The sequence below is a fragment of the Hipposideros armiger genome, unplaced genomic scaffold (genome assembly GCF_001890085.2).
Source record: "Hipposideros armiger isolate ML-2016 unplaced genomic scaffold, ASM189008v1 scaffold_110, whole genome shotgun sequence".
NCBI lineage: Eukaryota > Metazoa > Chordata > Mammalia > Chiroptera > Hipposideridae > Hipposideros > Hipposideros armiger.
In genome coordinates, this window is record NW_017731460.1 from 2565262 (window position 1) to 2589472 (window position 24211).

The 24211-nt window shown below is 34.9% G+C and overlaps 1 protein-coding gene across 1 annotated transcript in view; it reads left to right on the top strand.

Moving 5' to 3' along the window:
* Positions 1-24211, top strand: part of PIAS1 (protein inhibitor of activated STAT 1) — a 136144-nt gene that overhangs the window by 101248 nt on the left and 10685 nt on the right. Inside the window, exons 4-9 of the mRNA XM_019647271.1 lie at positions 2453-2500; positions 4048-4138; positions 4797-4980; positions 11525-11598; positions 21792-21952; positions 23590-23720. Coding sequence (XP_019502816.1) covers positions 2453-2500; positions 4048-4138; positions 4797-4980; positions 11525-11598; positions 21792-21952; positions 23590-23720 — 689 coding nt within the window. The remainder of the gene's footprint in view (positions 1-2452; positions 2501-4047; positions 4139-4796; positions 4981-11524; positions 11599-21791; positions 21953-23589; positions 23721-24211) is intronic.

Genomic DNA, 24211 nt, shown 5'->3' on the forward strand with positions numbered 1-24211 from the left:
AGTAGTAAGACCAGCTTTCCTCTCATTTCTTTGTGGCATAGCTTTTATCTTTTTTCCTAACCTGTTTCTATGCCAGAGTAAAAGATCCCACTATTTCTGAATATCACTATATCCTTAATACTTCATTGAAGGATTTTTCTGTATTAAAGGGGCTCTTTAAAAAGGCAGATACCTCCCATACTGTGGCAATATAGTCAATAATATGGTAATAACTATTTACAGATGTCAGTTGGGTAATAGACTTATTGAGGTTATGGCTTTGTGAGGTATATAAATGTTGTTTTGTATACCTGAAACTAATAAAATATTGTGTCAAAGGTAATTTAAAAATAATTTAAACATTTTTTTAAAAAGACAATCCTGAGTCACAAGGAGCACATTTTTGTCTAATGCCCTTGTAGGCATTCCTTGACAGACAGTGGAGAGCTCGATTGATAGCGTTGGCTTGGGGTCTAGGGGAGTGAAAGCACCATTTGACAGGGACAAGGAGATAGTGGGGAATCCTGACGAGAAGAAACAGATATCTGTTTTGAAGGAGAGTGTAAGAGATGAACTTTTCTTTTTGCATACGCTTGCTGAAGTTTATTCCTGGTCATTCTACTGAAAATCTTTGTATTTGCCACATAGTGCTATATGTCATCAAGTCAGAAAACATTATGGAATTATGTGAGCCTGTGTGGAAAAGGTAATATCAAGTAATAAGGCAGATGAAGCTGTTATAAACGATAATGATGATAATAATAATAAGGCAAACTGTCTGCTCAAGTTGACTGTTCTCCACTTGTAGCTGTAGCACCATCTGGAGGGAGAGTGGGAAGGTGAGCTTAGGATTACTTCTTTTCTGAAGTAACCTCTGTTAGCCGCTATTAAGCAACAAAAACTGCTTAATTCAAAAGCCGTTTATTTCATCTCTGATACAATGCTGGAGGTGAAGAGCACTTGCAGATTGGGTGGGATTTTTGAGGCAGTTTAAAACCTTATCTTACTTATTGGCTTGGGGAACCACCAAAACTTGAATTTGGATCCTACCAATAAGACATTTGTTGTAGTTGACTAAAGAACAAACAGATTGTTTGCCATTGTGCTATCTCTAAAGAAATAACTTTCCTAACAAATTAATTGTGTAATTAAAAGGTAATTAAAAGATTATGTAAAACAACTCGACAGAAGAAAATGTTGGCAGGTTTCTCAGATATTTCTGAAGAATCAAGTTACTTTATAAATATTAGTCACTCTTAATCCTATCAGTAAATACTACTGGCAAAGTTTTAGTAGTCAAATCAGGCAGTGTTATGTTCTAGAAAGAATTAAGTCACTAGTATTTAGACTTTTCACAGAGAAATCCATCCTCTGATTCATTTGATTTAGTAGGTTTTTGTATTGTGGTTTTCACCTTTGTGTACAGTTGTCCCCTCACAACTATCACAGAAACAGTCCTTTACTAATTCTTGGTCAAGTTCCGGTTTCCTCTCCCTTTTCCTTTCATCAGTCACTTTAAACCTTGACCATACTTTACTCTAACACTATTCCTTCTCTCTCATCACATTGCCAATGCAAGAAAATTGGGATTATAAGATGTGACTTCTCTAAATTGCCCATTTCTTCCTTAATCTTAGTGCCACCATAACTGTTTTTCAATTTATCTGCACCTATACCCATCCTTACTTTATTCTTACTTTTTCCTCCTTCAGCTTCAGGAGGAAATGTCCGTTTTCCTGCCCAAAGTTAATCATTTATTCATTTATTTTTCTCATTCAAGAAATTATATTAAGAGTCTATTGTGTTCCAGGCATAGGAGAGTATAGCATTAAACAAGACACACATGGTCTCTGCATCCCCCAGAAGTTTGCAGTCATGTGGGAAAGACAAATGATTACACAAGTCATTAATGAATTACACTTGTGACATGTGCCTTAAAGAGGAAAGACAGGATGGCTGGCCGAGCNAACAGCGTTGGGGAGTCGGGGAAGGGGAACAGACAAGTTGCTGTCCTTTTGTTCTTCAGTCTAGTTGTGGAGGACGTCGCTTCACTGGCCCATGTTAGTATTATCATTGTGCTCTTCCTGGGTGAGGCAGATTGGTCGCCGGTCTCTGGACAGCCGCTCACGGCGGCTTTTGGCAGCTCACGCCAGCTGCCAGGTTACTCACGCTGGCTGCCGGCCACACACGGTAGCTTATGGCAGCCCACTGCAGCAGGGACTGTAGCCTACGCTGTCGCCGGCAACCCACGGCAGCCCAGGTCTAGGTAGAGCTGTTGTCCACCATCCTAGCCGTAGAAGGCAGTGTCACTGGCCCTCATGTAGGATCTGAACCAGGACTCTGCTGCTCAGAGCTGGCATCCCAAGCCAGCTCTTAACCAACGCACCACTCGGCCAGCCCCAACAGTATCTTTGTATCAGCTTTCATGTGTATATTTTAAAAATTATAGTAGTTCTTCTTCTGTCTTTTCTAGGGATATTTCTGGGACCAAATGTGACTTCACAGTGCAGGTCCAGTTAAGGTACAGTATTGACTACAGTTTAAAAGTTATATTTATTAAAGATTTTTTAAAATCCACCTCATTTTCAATAAGTATATTGAAAGTATTGGGTTTAGATGTTTGGGTGAGGGAAAACCTTCTCCTGTTATGAAAGATCCTAATTTTTTATCCAATTGAAATTTAATATAGTCATGTACCATACATCTAACTACATCTCTTCATTTTGGTTGCCCTCAGTTGTTTGAGAAGCTCCAGCTAATGATATGTTTCAATATCAGAGTGGTCAACTCTTTAGAAATACCAAGTTATATGAAAGCAAAGGCTTTATCTGCATGAGTGGCAAACTACTGTAGATAAGGGACTAGTACTTAGGTTAAGTCTACGTGTCATGGGCTAACAAAACCAAAATAGTCTTAATTTGCTTTGCCCTGTATTTTAAATCATTAATCTAAATACTCTTTATATTTCATATGAAATATTTCTTGATAGTTTTGCAAAGACGAATGGAAAAATTTCCACCATGGATTCACAGCTGCTGCTTATTCAATTTCTTTTCTTAGCTCTTTTTTTTTTCTAAGAAATCTTTTATGTTAATATGTCTCTCTCTCTTGCTTATATAAACCATCTTATGCTGTTCTTTTTACTCAATGACTATCCATGAGTATTTCACAAAATTCAGAGACAGAGTTCTTCTTAACGTGTAACTCAAAGGTGTTGTGAACGTTCTTAAAGTGGAATGAACTCAGCTGTATATTGGGAATAAACAAGTAATTAAGAGCGGATGTCATAAATAGCAAATTAATAATTTATTTATTGATCTATATAAGAGCGAATAGAGTGAGATTTTACAAATTATATAGCTATTCTTGGTTTCCCAAAAAGATTATGCATTTAATTTAGAAATAAATGTTTTCATGAGTTTCTAAAATAGTATTCTAAATACATGTGAATATATTGGGTTGTCGGAAAAGTCATGATGCATTTTTGCAACGAAAAACATAGAAAAAATATGTCATGACTTTTCCGACAAACCAATAATACAAGTAATGTTACTATTCATATCTTCAGGTCTCAGGGAGTAATGGAGTACCTCTATCAGTGGACAGAACTTGGTCCGGGGGATATACTTATAGCATTTGACTGAAAACCAAAAAAATACTTCATAGGCACATAAGTTTGGGAGATACGTATATTAACCCTCTCTCTTAAAAAGTTGCAATGCATGTTAGCCTAGCTCTGAGAAGTTCTATATTAAGGAAACAATTTAATTTTTTGATTCAAAATTACTTAAACTTATTCAATGACAAAACCCTTTCCCCTCAAACATACTTAAGCAAATGATTGGAAACATTATGAAGACAGCTACGGGTTAATAGTTGTGATCACTGAAACTCTACGTTGACAGTTATTTATTTTAGACATGTTTAAATATGCTTATTCATCATATTAAATGTCTAGTTTTAATAGTTTTTTGTTAAGTTTGGCCTTCTTTTAGAATGGCTATTGAACAGAAATATTAATGAAGTCATCCTTTAATAAAGGAAATTAAACTTGTTTTTATTGTTTAGGTTTTGTTTATCTGAAACCAGTTGTCCACAAGAAGATCACTTCCCACCCAATCTTTGTGTGAAAGTGAATACAAAACCTTGCAGCCTTCCAGTAAGTCCTAAAAGCTATTTTTTTAAATGCATTGCCAACATAGCTATCAAATAAGTCATCACAGCTGTTGTTAATCATAGTTATTCATTAAGAAATCATCTTATTTTGGACATATATTCATGTGACTGAGTGAAACACTTGTACTATGTACAATTAACAGCTGTGACATTAGCTATGGTGACAAAGTTTAAGACTTGGAGTTGGTGTGGAAGCTTTAGTGTTATACTGGATTTTGGGGAGAAGAAATTGTTTCAACAAAACCTCAACTGTATTCATGTGAATCTGGAAGCCTGTAGTAGAAGAGAGATTTGAAGAATTCTGTGCGTTAAAGCAGAGGTTGAGAGTGGAGGCTGTAATCGGTCGACTTTCAGATATTTCTTATATACGTATATGAGCTCTTTATGAATTCATTCTGATTCTTACATTTTAGAGATTTTTAAGTTCTATCACTAATATTTTTCTCGGGCTTACTATAATATAATGACACAGTAGGGTTGTTTAGAGGAACGCACAGGCAATGCTTATAAATGTTTACTTCTCTACTTTTTAATGGAAACATTCATATTTTATAGTACATAGTTTGTAGGGTGTTTTTTTAAATGGAAGTTGAAATGGTTGTGGAAATAATAAGTAGAAATAAATTATATTTCATCCTTAGGGTTATCTTCCACCTACTAAAAATGGTGTGGAACCAAAGCGACCCAGCCGACCAATTAATATCACCTCACTTGTCCGATTATCCACAACAGTACCAAACACCATTGTTGTTTCTTGGACTGCAGAAATTGGAAGAGTAAGTAAATTTTTGTTTCTCCCATGTTTTTGTATTATAAGGAACGGTTAATCTCCATGGCTACCTGAGCTTATTGGTAAATGATATTGTGAAAAGAGCAACAAAGGGATTTATTTTTGTCTTACAGTGAATTATCCACATGTTCCATTTAAAAAATGGGATCATGAAGTATCCAGTATTTTATAACCTGATCCTTTGTCACCAATTTATCATAAATGTCTTCCCATGTCATTACATGTTCATCTACATGATTTTAAATGACTATATGATATTCCAGTATGAGTATGCCACAGTTTAGCCTATTCCCTATTGATGAGCTCTTATTTAATTGATTGATTCATTGCTATTTCAGAGAACATTGTGAAGACCGTCCTACTATTTATAGTTTTGCATATGAACATGATAATTTCCTTAGAGTAAATTCCCAGAAGTGAATTGCTTAGTTAAAGATCTTACAGAATTTTAAGCTATATTGTATACATTGACAGATTGCCTGCCAAAAGATGTACATGTTATTCTCTGACTTAGTGTTTATTCATGTGCGTGGTGACTCATACCCTGTCAACAGTTTTCTCTGCCTACTTTAAAATCTTTACCACTTGTAGTAGATAATGGCACCACATTGCTTTAATTATTACTCCTTTTATTCTTACTGAGATTTAACATATTTTGTTTGTGATTATTTACATTTTAAAATCATATTCATATTTATTTCTCTTATGTTTTTCTTATTCTTACTGATTTATGAGTTCTTAATATCTTAAGACTTAACCCTCCTTCACTTGTTGCAAATATTTGTTTCTAGTTTGTTTGCCTTTTATTTTTATTTATGTGGTTATTTAATGTGTAGAAGATTTATTACGGAGCCAAATCTTAACCAGTTTTTTCCTTTATAGTCTTTCCCCCTCAGTCTGCATCAATGTTTAATCCATCTGCCCTTTCCAAGATTTGTTTATATTTTCTTCTAGACTTTTGAGGTTTCTTGTTTTACTTTAAATATGTAACCAGCAGAAATTTATGTGTGGTGTAAAATAAAGATTTACTTTCATTTTTTAAATAGTCAGCCAGTTATTCTAATATCATTAAATAAATGCTGATTCAGAAGCCATTATTATATATTTGATTTTTATTTATCCTGGTGTGTTTCTGAACTTTTTTTTTTTTTTTNCCAACTTACCAAGTACTAGCAAACTTACACCCTAAATATTTCTCAAATCTGTTTTCTTTTCTCCCTACCATCACTGTCCTTGTTTAAGCTCTCATATCCTGCCTTTATTTTAAAAGCCTTTCTTAGCTCCCGTTCATACCTCTGTTTAGGTAGCAAGTGATCAGTACAGATCCAATCTTATTATTCCTTTGCAATCCGTGTCTTCTCAACACCAGTGGAATCAAAACTCCAAGTTTCTTGACATGACATGTGCAGCTTTCCACAATGTGGCACCTGCTTATTATTTTCCAGTGTCATCTGTATTCACTCTTCTCATAGTTTATATTCCAAAAATACTGAATTCTTTTCTCTTCCTCAGTGCTTTCTTTACCAGTAGTGTTTTCTATGACTGAAAACTTGCGTGTTGCTTCCTTTGCCTAACTCCAGTTATCCTTCAGGTTGCACTTTTTCTAAGAGGCATCTCAGAACTCCCAGAATACATGATGTGACTTTCAGCTAGCTTTCTGAACATACTTCCATCAGCATCTTTACTCCCTGCTAGACTATGAGTTCCTTTGGGCAGAAATTGAATCATCTTTTTCTTTGAATTCCTGGTAACTTAGCACAATGTCTGGTACACAGTAGAACCTGAGATTTTTGTTGAAGTCAACTATGAAAAGAGATCTAAAGTGAAAATCCGGTCTCTGTTCCTCTCTTTCCTTGCCTGTAAAGTTGGAAGTATTGGACTAAATATGTTCAGTTGTTTCTAACCTTAAAATTCTAAAAAGCTGAATATAAAATCATCTGATATTAAGAAAGGATAGAAATTATTTTTAAAAAACAAACTTAGAACAGCGCTGTCTAATAGAACAATCTGTGATGCTGGAAGTGTTTTACATTTGTACTGTCCCATATGGTAGCCACCAGCAACATGTGGTTTCTGAGCACTTGCAATGTGGCTAGTCCAACTGAGGAACTGAATTTTAAATTTTATTTAATTTAAGTTTAAATATAGCCACATGTTAATGGCTAACTGATAGTTTGTGACAACAGAAATTTTTAAAAGATGAATTTTAAATGTGGCTAGCTGTAACTTTATTATAAGTCATAAAATAAAATACTGTTACCACTGCAATTCATGATGACACAAGAAAACTTTTAACTCCCAAAATATCACGTTTTGGTTGATGCTGCAGGATGAATATTATGTCTTGTTTTTATTTATTTTGCTCCCTTGTCCACAAAGGATAGTACTTTGTTTTTCTTCCATACTTTCTGTGATTAAATTTAACATAGTGATTTCCCCCTCTTTTAGTTACGTTTATTGAAGTATAGTTTACAAGCAGTAAAAATTCACCCTTTTGAGTGTACAGTTTGATGAGTTTGACAGGTGTATGCGATCATGAACCAGTGCCACAATCAAAATGTAGAACATCCTTACCCCCAGAAAGTTCCCCTGTGGCCCTTTGTGGTCCATCTCATCGCCTTACCTCCAGTTCTTGTAACCACTGATGTAATTTCTGTCTGTAGTTTTTGTCTTCCAGAATGTCAGACATTGTACCCTTTTGTGTCTGGCTTCTTTCACTTAGTATAATACTTGTGAGGTTCATCCATGTAGTTTGTTCCTATTTATTACTGAGTATTATTCCATTTATCCGTACCATAATTGGTACATCCATTTACCAGTTGGTGGACATTTAGATTGTTTCCAGTTTTGTACTGTCATAAATAAAGCTGCTAAAACATTTTGTATATGGATATCCCAGTTTTGTAGACATACGTTTTCATTTTCTTGGGTAAATATTTAGGACTGGGGTTGCTGGGTCACATAATAGGTGTATACAGAACAGACTGGCAGTTTCTTGTAAAATGCATATACTATTTTTGCATTCCTACCAACAATGTGTGAGATTATGAGTTGTTCCTCATCCCCACTAGCACTTGGTGTTATCAGACTGCTTTGATTTTAGCCATTCTGGTCAGTATGTAGTGGAATCTTGTGGTTTTAATCTGCATTTTCCTAGTGGCTGATGATGTTAAGCATCTTTTCATGTGCTTATTTGTCATCCTTATAGCTTCTTTGATGAAATGTCTGTTCAAATCTTTTTTCCATTTCTTTTTATAGTTTGTGTTTTTAAAGTTTATTTGTATATGATGCAAGGTGGTAAGATTAGAGGTTCATTTCTTCCCATATAGATACTCAATTGTTCCAACAATATTTGTTGAAAAGAATATCTTTTCCTTCATTTAATTACCTTGGGACCTTTGTCAAAAACCAATTGACCATAGATGTATCAATATTTCTGGAGTCTGTTATTTTCCATTGACCTATATGTCTATCCTTATGCCAATACCACAGTCTTGGTTACTGTAACTTATAGTAAGTCCTGGAATTAATCGTCCAACTTTGTTTTTCTTTTTCAGAATGGTTTTGACTAAGTCAAACAATTCTAAGTCTATATATAAAAAGGTAATACGTAGTGACCAAGCAGAGTTTATTCCAGGAATATTAGGTTGATACAACATTTGAAAATCAATCAGTATAACTCATGTGTTCAATAAACTAAATAAGAAAAAAAATCATATGATCACCTCCATAGGTGCAGAAAAAGCATTTTGTCAAATTCAATATCTATTCATGATTAAACTCAGCAAAATAGAAAGATAAGGGAACTGCCTCAGTGTAATAAAGGGTATTTATAAAAAACCCTTTAGCTAATGTCATAGTTTATGGTGAAAAACTTCAATGCTTTACCTCTAAAATTGGGAACAAGGAAAGAATATCTGATCTTAATATCTCTCTGTTCAGCATTGCCCTTGAGATCCTAGCCAGCACAATAAAGCAAGAAGAAAGAAGCATACAGATAAGAAATGAATAAGTAATTATTGTCTTTATTTAAAAATAACCAAATTGTCTATGTAGAAAAAATTCTAAAGCTACAAAAAGCTGCTAGAACTAAATATGTGAATTTAGCAAGGGCGAGTACACAAGGTAGCAGTGAACAATTGGAAATAGGGATTCAAAAAAACAATTTATTTAACATCCAAAAACAATGAAATACTTAGGGATACATTGCACAAAATATGTGCAAGATTTGTATACTGAAAACGACAAAACTGCTGAAATTAAGATAAAACCTGAATAATGGAGAGATATACCATGTTAATGGATCACAACACTCATTGTTATTGGAGAGATGACAGTCCTCTCCAAAATGATCTATAGGTTCAGTTCAATCCAATCAAGACCCTAGTAATATCTTTAAAATTATCTTTACATGAAAGGATTAACTCAGATTGAGCCTATAATGGCAAAGGCAAAAGGGAAAGCTATTTTAAAAATAGAAATTAACAAGATGATTTGAAAATAATTTCAGAAAATTCTCCCACCTCTGAAAGTGAACATACAAATCCTATTTTAAGTAACAATGCCTAGTATTTATTGAGAATGCTGTTAGATTATTTTATAGCATTTTATGTGTGTTAACTCATTTAATCCGTAAAACAGTGCTATCAGGTACTACTATTATTCCTGTTTACAAGCTGGTGAAACTGAGATACACAGAGGTTAAATGACTTGACTGAGGCTGAATTCTAATCTAGACTAGCTTTAGATCCTGTATTCTAACTGCTACCTCAGGTTGCCTCTCCTCTTTGAATTTCTTTGATAAGTACTAAACACTGAACTTCGTTTTGCATAGACTGATATTATGATCTATGGTATTACTTCATTAAATGGAAATTTAAGTAGGCAAAACCCCTAAGTCAGTTACTATTCCTATTGCTGTGTGTGGTTAGGTGCTAGAGGGATGGATGGTGAAGGCATGCAGAATAAATGGTCGATAATCACATTAGAATTCTATTTGCACGTTTATTTTGTATGGCAATTGTTTGTTACCTTTAAAAAGATAATATTTGTTAAATGTTTCTCTGTAAGAAAGGGTTGACTAAGATTGGGCCTATAATGGCAAAGGCATATTTTTATAATTTACATATGATACTAATTAGCCTAAGTGATGTGGCAACTATATTTCCCAAACTAAAACCCAGGGATTTTATGCCTTTTCAGGTGTGAGAGGCAGCCTATGAATTATATAGACTTTGAAAATTTGGAATTTCCAAGCCATGAAGTGACTGTTTAGTCTGGCATCAGAATCACATCTGCAGCTTTTTAAACTACCTATTAGTGTCCCTCTTCCCTACTCTGATTAAGTGATAAGTTAGAAAGCTTTATAGTCGTTCTAATGGACATCTTAATTGAGATCCACTAATTTATGGAGACAGTTGGATAGAATATCTTAAGATTTGTACCATCTCAAATAATCCAGACTATATGATCAGCGTGTTTAAAAAAGCAGGATTCCTAATTCTTGTAAATGGTTATGAAACCATCCTCCTTATCTGAGTATTTTTCCTCTCCCCATTTTCTTTATTATATGTTAGTTACTTGGTCATGGTTAGTTGTGCCACAGCTCTGAAATGCTACGATTGGCTGTGTATGTACACAACCAGTCCACTTGGGCATACCCACTCCCCACCCCCCCCACACACAAAAAAACTTTAAATGTATTATGGAACAGTTCTAAAGTTATTGGAATAGTAGTACATTTGGGCATTTCCAGTGTCACTTCTGTGTTGAAGTTCTAAGTAACAAATGCCTCAGGTTTCCAGATGAGAAGTATAAGGGTCCTTGTTATATTAGATTGATGAAGAGCAGTAACAGAATAGCCTTAAAAGTAAAATTACTAGTGACTCCTCTCTTAAGAACGATAAGAATTTTGAACTGAAAAGACTTAAGAGATTATCTCCTATGGGTTTTTATTTTGCTAGAATAAAATTAAGCTGAGAGAGAAGGATTGACCTGCTCAAGGTAGCATAATTAGTTGATAAATAAATGTACAACTCAAATAATTATATGGTAAAAAAGCTATTGAACTTTTTTCATAATTTGAAATTTAAATTAATATGCTTTGTAATAAATATTTGTTATTTCCGAGCTTTGAGACAATTTGTAAATGTTAGTTTTATAATTGATGTTTGTTCATTCATTTTAAAATAATATTGGCCATAGTTTAAAAGAAAGAGCTATGAAAGAAAAACGGTCTGCCATCAGTTGAATATGTCAACTTGCTATAGAAGTTTCCTTTATGTTACTGCAATGCAGTTTTTGCTCCATGGGTGAGAAACAGGAAACTTACAGGAAATACAGTCAGTCTACAGATACACAGTTGTTTTCCTTCCTTTGGTTATTGTAGAAATTATAAACTATATATTGTTTTTGTCTTTCCATTCAGTTGATTGGAAAATAATTGAGATTATTTTGAGTTCCTTTTTTTTTTTTTTAAGGTTTCTCATTTTAAGTTCCTTGTTCTTTTTCTTATGTTGCATTAGTGATGTATCTTTCATAAACTTGTTCTATTTGTTTGTATTCTCTTCAATGAATCAGTTAAGGAGAAATTGACTGCGGATCCAGACAGTGAGATAGCTACAACCAGCCTAAGGGTTTCTCTACTATGTCCAGTAAGTGTTAACTAATACTTGCTTTCCAGAAGATTTAACGTACATGTTTCCTTTTTGTTAAGTATTTTCAATATTTGAGAAATGTAGATTACTTTTGAAATATGCCTACCTTTGTTACAGTTTATCAAATGTGGAAAGACATTATTATTGTTTAGTCATAGGATTTGGAATCTGAACAAATTTATTAAATCTATAAAAATTATCTACTCTTAGTAAGATATATTTAAATACTGCTTGTAATTAATGACTCTCTCAGACTCAATCATAAAATCTCCAAATAAGGAATGTTTATTATCTCCAAGTGTATTTATAAAAATTTCATTTTTAAGAATAGTATCCTTCTGAATAAAAATCTGGCTGTGATTACCCATTTAACCATTTTTGGCAACAATTACTACATTATAAGAATCTACCAGTTAAAAACTATTCTGTTTAGCCTGAATAATTGAATTGGATATGAATATAAAAATAACCTAGATATATTTTTAAACCAGAAAATGAGGTCAAAATCAATCATTTGTACAAAATAAATATAAGGTCCAAGACATGTCAAATAATTAAACTTGTAGTGAAAAAGTTTTCCCAAAAAATGTGTTGTTAGGGTTTATTTTTTTAACTAGCTTGATGTTAGGTTCACTAATAGTAAGAGTGGTAGTTAAATGTGGCTTTTATAGAAAAATAGGTGAAAAACTAAGATAAATTACTTTGACATTTTGATTATCTTTCATGTATAATTAATCAAATTAATCATATCTAAATTGGGGAGAGATTATGAAGAATAAGAGGACACAGCTGTTTCCTGACTTGCCTGATTATTTAGGCAGGGCTGATATTGAAAGCTGTTAATATTGAAATTCTAATCTAAGATGAAGAAACAGAAATTAAATGTTATTTGTTCTACATCTTAGTCTTTAAGTTATAAAACCTCAAACACAGTGTGAAAAAGTCATTAACACATGCATTTGTTTATAGTTCTATACTGTACATCACTTTTTAAAAAAATTTTTGTTTTATAATTGCTAAAGGAACTCCTGTTTATTCATTATTAAACTTCTGTAAATTATAGAAAAAATACAATGAAGTTAATAAAAACCACCAAATCCTATCATTTTGTATATATATCCTTCTATCTTCTTATTCCTTGTTATAGCTATTTCATAGGGAAAATATTTTGACTCCAGGCTTTATATTATTATTAAAAATTCTTTCCCAACTATATGACCGAACTAAAGGGAGTAATAGACTGTAACACAATAATAGTAGGAGACTGTGATACCCTACGTTTAATTCTGGATAGAACAACCAGACAGAAGGTCATTAAAGAAACCAGGGACTTAAACGACGCTATAGACCAATTGGACCTAACAAACTTACACAGACTACTCCACCCAGCAACAGCAGATTACACATTCTTTTCAAGTGCACACAGAACGTTCTCCAAGATAGACCACACATTAGGCCACAAAACAAGTCCTAACAAATTTAAGATGAAAAGCATACAAAGTATATTCTCTGGCCACAGTGGGTTGAAACTAGAAATCACTAGCACAAGGAAAACAGAAAAATCCACAAATATGTGGAAATTAACACGCTGTTAAACAACCAAAGGGTTAAAAAAGAAATCACAAGGGAATTTAGAAAATATCTGGAGACAAATGGAAACAAAAACCCAGTATACCAAAACTTACGGGATGCAGCAAAAGCAGTAGGAAGAGAGAAGTTTATAGTACTAAATGCTTACATTAAAAAAGCAGAAAGAGGGCTGGCCAAGTGGCTCAGTTGGTTAGGAGTTAGCTTGGGAGCATGAGCTCTGAGCAGCAGGGCCGCTGGTTTGGTTCCCACATGGGCCAGTGGCACTGCACCCGAACTGAGCTGCTAACAGGTAGCAGGATGGCTCAGCTAGTATAAAAGAAGAAGAAGAAAGATCTCAAATCAACATCCTAACTTTACATCTCAAGAAACTAGAAAAAGAAAAATCAACTAACCCAAAGTCAGCAGAAGGAAGAAAATAATAGAGATTAGAGCAGAGATAAATGAAATAGAGAATAGAAAAACAACAAAAAAATCAGTAAGACCAAGCATTGTTTTTGTTTTTTTTAAAGATCAACAGAATTGACAAACCCTTGGGCTAGACTAAGAAAAACAGAGGGAAGACTCAGATAGCTAAAATTAGAAATGAAAGAGGAGACATTACAACTGACATTACAGAAATAAAAAGGATTATAAGAAACTACTATGAACAATTATATGGAACAAAATGAATAACCTAGAAGAAATGGATAAATTCCTAGAAACATAACCTACCAAGACTGAGTCATAAATAAGAAATCTGAGCAAACCTGTAACTAGTGAGGAGAATGAAGCATCTATCAAAACCCTCCCAACGAAGAAAAGCCCAAGACCCCATGGCATCACTGGAGAATTATACCAAACATTTAAAGAAGAATCAACACCAGTTCTTTTCACTCTTCCAAAGAATTATGAGAAAGGCATATTCCCAAACTTATTCTATGAGTCCAGTATTGCCACAAGCCCAAAACCAAACAGAGACAATCAAGGGGGGAAAAAAACTAAATACCAGTATCCCTGATGAATATTGATGCAAAAACTCTAAACAGGGCTGGCTTAGTGGCGCGTTGGTTAAGAGCTGGCTTGGGACACCAGAGGGCCCCGGTTCGGATCCCACATATGAGGGCCAGTGACACTGTCCTCTACAGCTAAGATGCTGAACAACAGCTCAACCTGGAGCTGGGCTGCCGTGAGTCACCAGCGACGGCGTAGGCTGCAGCCCCTGTGGCAGTGGGTTGCCATGGGCTACCGTGTGTAGCCAGCAGCCAGCGTGAGCGGCCAGCAGCCGCAGTGAGCGGCCCTCCAGAAACCGGCGACTGATCTGCCTCGCCTGGGAAGAGCGCAATGATGGTGCCAACTTGGGCCAGTGAAGCAACGTCCTCCACAACTAGACTGAAGAACAAAAGGATACCAACTTGTCTGTTCCCCTTCCCCCAATTCCCCAATAAAAAATAAATAATAAAAATAAAAATCTTTTTTAAAAAAAACAAAAACTTAAAAAAAATACTAACAAATTCACCAGCACACTAAAAGGATTATACACCCATGATCAATGATCAAGAGGGATCTATAGCTGAAATGAAAGGATGGTTTAACAAACACAAATCAACCAGTGTAATATACCACATTAACAAAATCAAGGACAAAAACGACATGATCATCTCAATTGATATAGAAAAAGCATTTGACAAAATTCAGCAACCTTTTCTGATAAAAACACTCAACAAACTAGACTAGAAAGAAGCTTCCTCAATATATAAAAGCCATATATGAAAACCCCAGAGCAAACATCTTCTAAACATGGAAAGACTGAAATTTCTTCCTTTAAGATCATGATTAAGGCAAGGAAACCCACTCTCACCACTACGTTTCAACATAGTATTGGAAATTCTAGCCAGAGCAATTAGACAAGAAAAGGAAATATAAATTGGAAAGGAAGAAATAAAATGATCTTTGTTCACAGATGACATGATCTTTTCATGTAGAAATCCCTAGAGTCCACAAAAATTGTAGAACTAATAAACGAATTCAGCAAAGTTGCAGGATACAATTAACAGTAAAAAATTAGTTGCATGTCTATATACTAACAATGACCAATTTGAAAAGGAAACTAAGAAAACAATCCCATTTACTATAGCATCAAAAAGGATAAAATATTTAGGAATAAGTTTAACCAAGAAAATGAAAGAAAGACCTGTACACTGAAAATTACAAAATATTACTAAAAAAATTCAAAGAAAATACAAATAAATGGAAAGGCATCCTGTACCCATGGATTAGAGGACTTAATGTTAAAATGTCCATACCCGGAGTGATCTACAGATTCAGTGCAATCTTTATCAAAATCCCAATGGCATTTTTTTGCAAAAATAGAAAAAAGAAAAATTATAAATGCTTATGGAATATCAAGGGACCCCCAAATAGCCCAAACAATCTTTTTTTTTTTTTAAAGATTTTTATTGGGGAATTGGGGGGATGGGAACAGTTCTGGGGAACTGGGGGAAGGGGAACAGACAAGTTGCTGTCCTTTTGTTCTTCAGGCTAGTTGTGGAGGATGTTGTTCACTGGCCCAAGTTGGCACCATCATTGCGCTCTTCCCGGGCGAGGCAGATCAGTCGCCGGCTTCTGGACGGCCGCTCACTGCGGCTGCTGGCCGCTCACGCTGGCTGCTGGCTACACACGGTAGCCCATGGCAACCCACTGCCACAGGGGCTGCAGCCTATGCCGTCGCCGGCGACTCACGGCAGCCCAGCTCCAGGTTGAGCTGTTGTTCAGCATCTTAGCTGTAGAGGGCAGTGTCACTGGCCCTCATATGTGGGATCCGAACCGGGGCCCTCTGGTGTCCCAAGCCAGTTCTTAACCATCGCGCCACTCGGCCGGCCCCCAAACAATCTTTTAATGAGAACAAAGTGAGGCCTCACACTCCCTGATTTCAAAACATACTGCAAAGCAACAGTAAATAAGATGATGTGGTACTGACATAAAGATAGTTATTATAGACTCATTAATGGAAGAGTAGAGAGCCTAGAAACAAAATCTTGTGTATATATCCAAATGACTTTCAACAAGAGTACCGAGACTACGCAGTGGAGAAGAGACACTATTCAACAAATAGCTTTAGGAAAACTTATATGCAAAATAATGAAGTTGGACACTTATTTAGCACGATCTGCAAAAATTAACTCAAAATAGATTAAAAACCTACAATGTAAGACATTAAACTCCTAGAAGAAAACATAGGAAAAAAGCTTCAGTTGAATTTGGCAATGATTTCTTGGCTATGACACCAAAAGCACAGGCAGCAAAGGCAAAAATAGACAATGGGACTATAACAAACTTAAAATTTTTCTGCATATCAAAGGAAATAATCAACAGAGTGAAAAAACAACCTATGGAATAGGAAAAATAATTGCAAATCATATATCTGATAAGGGGTTAATATCCAGAAGATACAAGGAACTTCTACAACTCAACAACAACAAAACAAACAACCTGATTAAAAAATGGGCAAAGGACTTGAACAGACATTCCTGCAAAGATATACAAATGGGTAACAAGCACACAAAAAGATGTTCAACATCACTATCCTTAAGGAAATGCAAATCAAAACCACATGAGGTATCACACTACACATCCATCGGATGGCCACTATCAAAAGAACAGAAGATATCAAGTGTTGACAAGGATGTGGAGACACTGGAACCCTTGTGTGTTGTTGATGGGAATGTAAAATGCTGCAACCATTATGGAAAACAGTATGGTGATGTCTCAAAAGATTAAACATAGAACTACCGTGTGATCTAGCAGCTCCCTCTTCTAGGTAAATATCCAAAAGAATTCAAAGCAGGATCTCAAAGAGATAATTTGCACACCCATGTTTATCACAACATTATTCATAATATCCAAGATGTGGAAGCAAACCAAATGTCCATTGAGAGATGAATGGATAAAGAAAATGGTATATACATACAATGGAATATCATTCAGCATTAAAAAAGAAGGAAATTCTATGATATGCTACAACATAGATGAATCTCAAGAACATTATTATAAGCAGAATAAACCAGCCACAAAAGCACAAATACTATATGATTCCACTCATAGGAAGTATCTAAAGTAGCCAAAAATCATAGAAACAGGAAGTAGAAAGGTGGTTACTGCGGACTGACTGGAGGCTGGGAGAGTTAGTGTTTAGTGGGTATAAAGTGTCGATGTTGCAAGATGAAAAAGTTCTAAAGATCTGTTACAAAACTGAATATACTTAATACTGCTGAGCTGTACACTTAAAAATGGTTAAGGTGGTAAATTTATGTGTTTTTAGCCACAATAAAAAATACTGGCCGGGGTTGTGTGGGGTCAATTTCTAAGTAACCAGATAAATGTTATAACAAACTGGTGTAAAGGAATCTGGTCTTTTTTAACATTTAGAAAAATGGTTCACAGACCAGGTAAGTGGAGGGTGGGAAGAAGACAAAGATTTAAAGAGGGAAAAAAAAGACTTAGACTTATCCTACCCTCTTTCCCCTAAATCCTGATTTATTCACCCTTCCCCTCCCACATGATTCCTTGTCACTCCATTCCATTATAAAGCACCAGTTCAGAGAACAGGAGAAATTTAGAAAAGTGCATAAGCTTCATCTTCCATTTAAATCACTGGAAGAAGTACTTTTTTTCTGTAATCTCATTTTAAGTGTTAACAGTTGTGCTAATATATATATATGATGTTTTTGTCATTTAGTATGTAGATGAAGTATGTATTCATATAAATAAGCTCTACAGTATAAATCTTGACAGTTTTATTTGTAGACCTAGTTTTGAATTTTGTGGTTCAGGTTATCTATATTATTATTAGAAAATGTTAATCACATATTGCTCCTTGTACCTCTTAATTTAGTGGGCCATCTTTTAATTTCCTTTCCATATTCCCCCCGTTCCTCCCTTTTTGGTTTCAACAGTTTTAGCAGTTCATTTTAAATTGACATCTGCTTTCAAAATTTAGATTGTAGAAAAAACTATATATAGTCCATAATTATAATAATTTTATGGATTTCTGTTTGGCTAATGGGACAATCCCTTTTATAATTATTCTGGAACAGTAAGGCAATATATCTTACGTATGTTTTTACTCTAAAAAGTAAAACTTAGTAATGACAACTCATCTATATATCAAATTTATAGAATAATAAAAAAGATTTATTCCCTTTGAAATATGTAAATATGATGTCTGACTGCATTTGAATTGCCCTTGTTTTGATATACACAGCTCAAAATTAATGAGTTTCTGTTGTTTGTGTGCCATTTAGCTAAAGGCAATGAAAATAATTAAAAATGTTTTTGCTCTTTGGGAAGTTTTTAGTTCTGATTTATTAAAAATAGAGCCAGAAGAATGTGTGAGAACCTGCTTTGTGAGATACTCTTCAGACCTGTAAACTCAAATACAAATGACTTGGAGCTGCTAGAAGAAAAAAAGTAAACTCCTTGGAAATGTATTTATGAAATATTGGTGACGATAATGAAGAAGGAAAAGTTGTGAAATTATTCTTAATATCACCCTATTTCTTATTACAAGGAAAATATATGTATTGTATTGGCTTTTGAGGGTCCTTTTGATATAAACTGGTTTAAATTTTATGTGGCTTGGGTATTTTGCAACATCATCAGTTACTAATATAGCACTATTATAGTTAGGTTAGTGGCATTAGCAAACTCATTTGGGAGCTGTCTTCCATGTTTGTTTGCAAATGGTGCAAATATGCCCCATATTTTATAAAAAGAAAAGGGGAATTTGTAGTAACAAGATGAAGATGTTCAAAGCTCAGCTTCTCTCCTGATACAAGTTAGAGAAATCAGTGTCCATTTGCAGATAAGAATTTAGAATTTAGTGATGGTTTTTAAAATTCAGGAACATGAGGAGGATTATCATATAATAGTTTGTGATTCTTTGAAGCAAGGCATTTGTATAACAGCTAATAAACCATGCATTTGAAAGTGAACTTTTTCTTTCCTATACATATTTATAAATGTCCTTCCTGGGCCATTCATGTAGTTCCTTAAAAACTCTGTAAGTAAACTTGTCAGTGTGATTGATTGTAAAGCCTTGAATAGAGTTGCTCTCTCATCAAAAAGATGAACTGACAGCTAGGGATTATAGGGATGAAGGTATGTGAGATGAAGAATTTATCTTCTTATCCATTGTCTTCATAAACTATCAGAAGTAGCCTACTAGTTAAGCAGTACACAAACCTTGTCTGCTATTACTGTATTTGTCTAGGGTTCTTAGTCCCTTATTTCTCTACTTAGTATTAAGGCATTAGGAAAAATACCTACTCAGTAGGAATTTGCAATTCACAGGTAAGTTCAAGTCTGATTTAGGATATAAAAATTTAATTTAGCATTGCCAACCAGATTGTTATTTGGAAAATGTCTCCAGACTAATGAAGCGTGCTTTGGCTAATGGTACATAGATGCTTTTCTGTTATAAGCGCTAGTTTGGTTTTTTTTGGCCTTTTCACAGGTGCTTATGTAAATCAAATCATAAAAATGAATAGAAGTATAGAAGGGAGTAATGAAATTGTTTAATATTGTGTGATCATAGATAGAAGAATGATTGAGCTAAGGTTTGGGTGGGTCTCCTACTAGCTTACAAAATGACTTGAAGCAAGTATGTTCCTGTACTGTAATAATGGGTGACATATTGAGTACTTACTATGTTTCAGGTACTATGTAATAAACCATTTAAACTCCATAATCTTATGATATAGATGCTAATTTTCCACACATTTTATGAAACTGAGGCTCAGAGAGAATCAGGATTCCCACCATAAGTAGTAGTGGGGCCAGTATTTCAAACCAGGTAGTCTCACCCCAGAACTCCTGCTCAGGTCTGCCTGGTAAAGTGCTGCCTACAGTCTGCGCACACTCCATGAACGGTGCCTCTTCAGCCTGCTCACTCTGCACAGCCAAAGCCTTACCAGTACACCAGACCATCTTCCTGCTGTCTAGTAGGTACACACTTCCAAGTGCCAAGCGTAAGGAGATGAGTCCAATGTGCTGCTAGTAGGAGACACACATAAATAAATAGTATCCTCACATGCAGGGAAGAGAGAGCACACAGGGTGAAGGGAGCTGTCAGTTTTCTGTGTCCCCCCGTCCATAATCTCATTCTGTAAACGGACATTACTCCCTTCTCATAAATCTACAGCAGGTTCTGTGTCCTTTTCATTCTTCATCACTACATCCTGTTGAAGTAAGGAGGAAACAGTGCTACTTTAGAGATAGAAAAAGAGACCTGGAAAGGTTAAGGGCCTTTCCTAGAGGCTCAGTAAATCATTGGTACCAGAACAATAATTTAGGGCCCCAAATGGACAGTTAATTTCCTTGGTAGACTAGGAAATTGCACATTTCCCTGAAATTCTTCTAAGCCAAGAATCTTTTTCCTCTTTTTCCCCCTCATTTAACATGTCTTTTTCAAGCCTTTGTATTTTCTAAGCTCGCAAATATGTGGAAAGTCTTTTTCTGGTATTTAGCAAATAATGCAGCTATTAAAAGTAGACAACTTCTAGACCACAGGCACACCTCAGAGATACTGTGTACTTGGATTCAAACCACCGCAGTAAAGCCAATTGTAATCTTTTTGCTGGTGGAGGGCCTTATCTTCAATTTGTAAAAGACAACATCTGTGAAGCACGGTAAAGTGCACTAAAATGAGGTGTCCCTCTATATGGCCATTGTGACCTCTGGGGACTCCACAGGGGTACTCCAGCTGCATTGGTGTTCTTCAGGGAAGAGGGTGGTGATATGGTAGCTCCGTGGGAAGGTCTCTGGGCACCTTCTCTGCTTTGGGCCAAAGGTAGCAGCTCAGGGACCAGATGAAGCAGATGTTTTTGTTCGTAGGACAGACTCAGCTACGTCAGCGTAAGCAACATTTGCGGGGTGCTGGAGTACCATAACATGCCGGAGGTGCTAGAGGTCCAGGAGTGTTGGCTGAATCATCTGTGATGGGTGCCCAGTGAGGGAGGAAATACAGAGAGTGCACACACTTGACTTCCTTCTTAGAGCTGCATTTGGCAATTAAGCCAAACATTGTGGGGAAGGCTTCCATTCATTTCGTCTTGACCTGCAAACTCCTCTCATTTAGCTATCAGGTTGATAGTAAATGTCATTGTGTCTGTGTACTGTAATATTTGATAAGACATTCTTTTTTCCCTTTCCCAAATCCCTAGTAAAATGGATCTTAACTGTTTTGGATCAGGGACTACACAGAGAATTTGGTGTAAGCCTCTGGAAAAATGCACACACTTAACTTCCAGAGTTTTGCTCATTATTTCAAGGAGTTTGTGGCCCTTCCCCCCAAAAGCTGATCTGTGAGCTGTGGAGTGAGAGTAAATAACCCTTACTGTAGATTTTCCATAGTCACTGTGTTTAATATTTACAGAAATACTGTAATTTTTTAATCTGTAGATGTTTCACAAAAAAAGGTGGTTAATGTTCTTCCATATTGATGAAAAGTAAACAATATGTTTTAAATCAGAACATATACACATTGTGCTTCAGGAAATTTTTATCAAAGCTTAAATTTTGAATAACAGTTGTCTAATATTTACTTTTATCTCCCTCTCTTAAAGCTTGGTAAAATGCGTCTGACAATTCCATGTCGGGCTCTTACATGTTCTCATCTGCAGTGTTTTGATGCAACTCTTTATATTCAGATGAATGAGAAAAAACCAACATGGGTTTGCCCTGTCTGTGATAAGAAGGCTCCATATGAACACCTTATTATTGATGGGTATGTCACTTGAAAGTTTTTCCTTGTACCTTGAAATGACATTATTTGGGTTTGTTTTCCATCAGGCATGGGATAAAAATTCTACAGGTAGTGTTTTCTGAGTCATATATTAGGATTTTCATGATTCTAGAAATCAGTATTTTTCAAAGTAAGTAATATTGTGACATTTTTCTTTTTTAACTTGATGTCCTCTTGTTTTAGAAATGTATGCTTTACTGACATTTACGATTTAAAGCACCAGTGGTTCTAAGCAGGGTATGCTTATGCCTTTTCCTAACATGAATCTATAGCTATCTGTAGACATTTAGACCACATTAGAGAAAGAATGAAAAAATTATGAAACACTGGTTAACTAAGCCCCAAAATTGGGCGTTTTAGTAAAAGTTAGCCTGTTTTTTGAGATTTTTCTTGTGCTTCAGTTATGGCCAGTTGTACCTGTTCTCTGCTGTAAGGGCTCCTAAAACTGATCAGCACACTGAACAGCAACTTTGTTTTTCTATTTCCTCTGAAATACTTGTCTTTGTCTTTCTTGTCCACCTACAACATCACAACAGTCTATTTTTTTTTATCTACCAGACACCTTGGAATGTTCCTCTAAATTTCCCCGTATTCTCTAGCCTCCTCCCCCCACCCCCTTTTTTTGCCACTGAACAAAGAGAAATTGTGAAAAGAAGGATCTTCTTGATATTTCCTGTACTTCCTAGCAAAACGCTTAAGGCAGCTTTTCTATAGTATTTGAGAAGACATAGGCATCTGAAGGTATAATAACTTAGGGAATGGAATACATTTAGCAATACAAGGGTAACCCAGACCTTAAAAGATGTTAGACCAGTCATGCGGGAAAGAGTAAACATGTAACTTAAGTGTTTTATGTTTAATTTTTCAAAGATAGCAATGGTCACTAATAAATCTGAATTGAATAATATTTTACCAATGCTATATAATATATTACTTTAGATCCCCTGTCAGTTGGGACTTTTCTTTCTTATTATAAAAGCCCCCTCCCCCCACATATACATGCGCGCGCACACATTTAAAGAAAAATTGGAAGACATAGGAAAATTAAAAGCTTTATGTTGTTTTCACATAATTGTGATTGTACAGTATTAATATTTTCTTTGTTTTAATTTAATATTACAGCCTAAGAATTTAACCATTAATTTTACACATCCTTTGCAAATCTTTTTTTAATATCTGCATGATATTTATCAAGGGGAATTAACATTCAATACATATTTTTGTATGTATTGCTTCAGTTTATCAAATAAGATATGCTTATTGTAAGCAATTTGGACTATATTTAAAAAGTATAAAAAATAAAAATATCTATAATGTCACCACTTAGAGATAACTGCTGTTTATTACCATGTACACAGAATTTTATTTTTTTTTAAATCTTTGGAAAGCTCATTTTTCATGGTTACATAATATTTTCTTGCATAAAGGTACCATAATTTAAGTAACTGTTTTCCTCTTTAGCCCTAAATTTTGAGAACAAATGTAACTTGTCTAATCCACTTTGTTCTTTCTCATTTGTACTTGTACAAAACATAGGCCTGAATGTTTTTTGAACAGTAATAATTCTAATCTATCTTCATGTAGAATGTGATATTCAAAGGACATGTTGTTTTTTATAGCTTGTTTATGGAAATCCTAAAATACTGTACAGATTGTGATGAAATACAGTTTAAGGAGGATGGCTCTTGGGCACCTATGAGATCAAAAAAGGAAGTACAGGAAGTTCCTGCCTCTTACAATGGAGTTGACGGTGAGTGTTGGCTTTCTAAAAGAGTGGGGCAATCCTCCTGCTGTTGTAAAACCTTGGTTTTCAATATTAAAATGCCCAGATTTATAGAAAACATTCAGCAGTTTATGGATTGCTCAGTAACTCTTTATTAAATTATTGATTGAATGTTTAGAAGTAGTGAAACTCCTTTTAAACTCACATTTTTGCCAGCTTTTAAAATTTTATGGTATAAGATTTCAAAGTAACATAATCTAATAAGTCTTTGGAAAGTCATGCTTTTGAAATGGTATCCTTTTAAATGTTTAACAGATTTGGTGCAGATTTGTGAACGTTCTTTCATTTACATTTTTTTCCTGGCTTTTAATATGTTTTTGCTGGAAAGAGGCTATATGACTTTTTAAAAATGTTACTATAACATTTTTTAAGTATATCAGGTACTGTACAGGTAAACATGTAATATATAGTCTTTGCCCTCAAACAGCTTTTATTCTAAAGTGCACATATATTTTGAT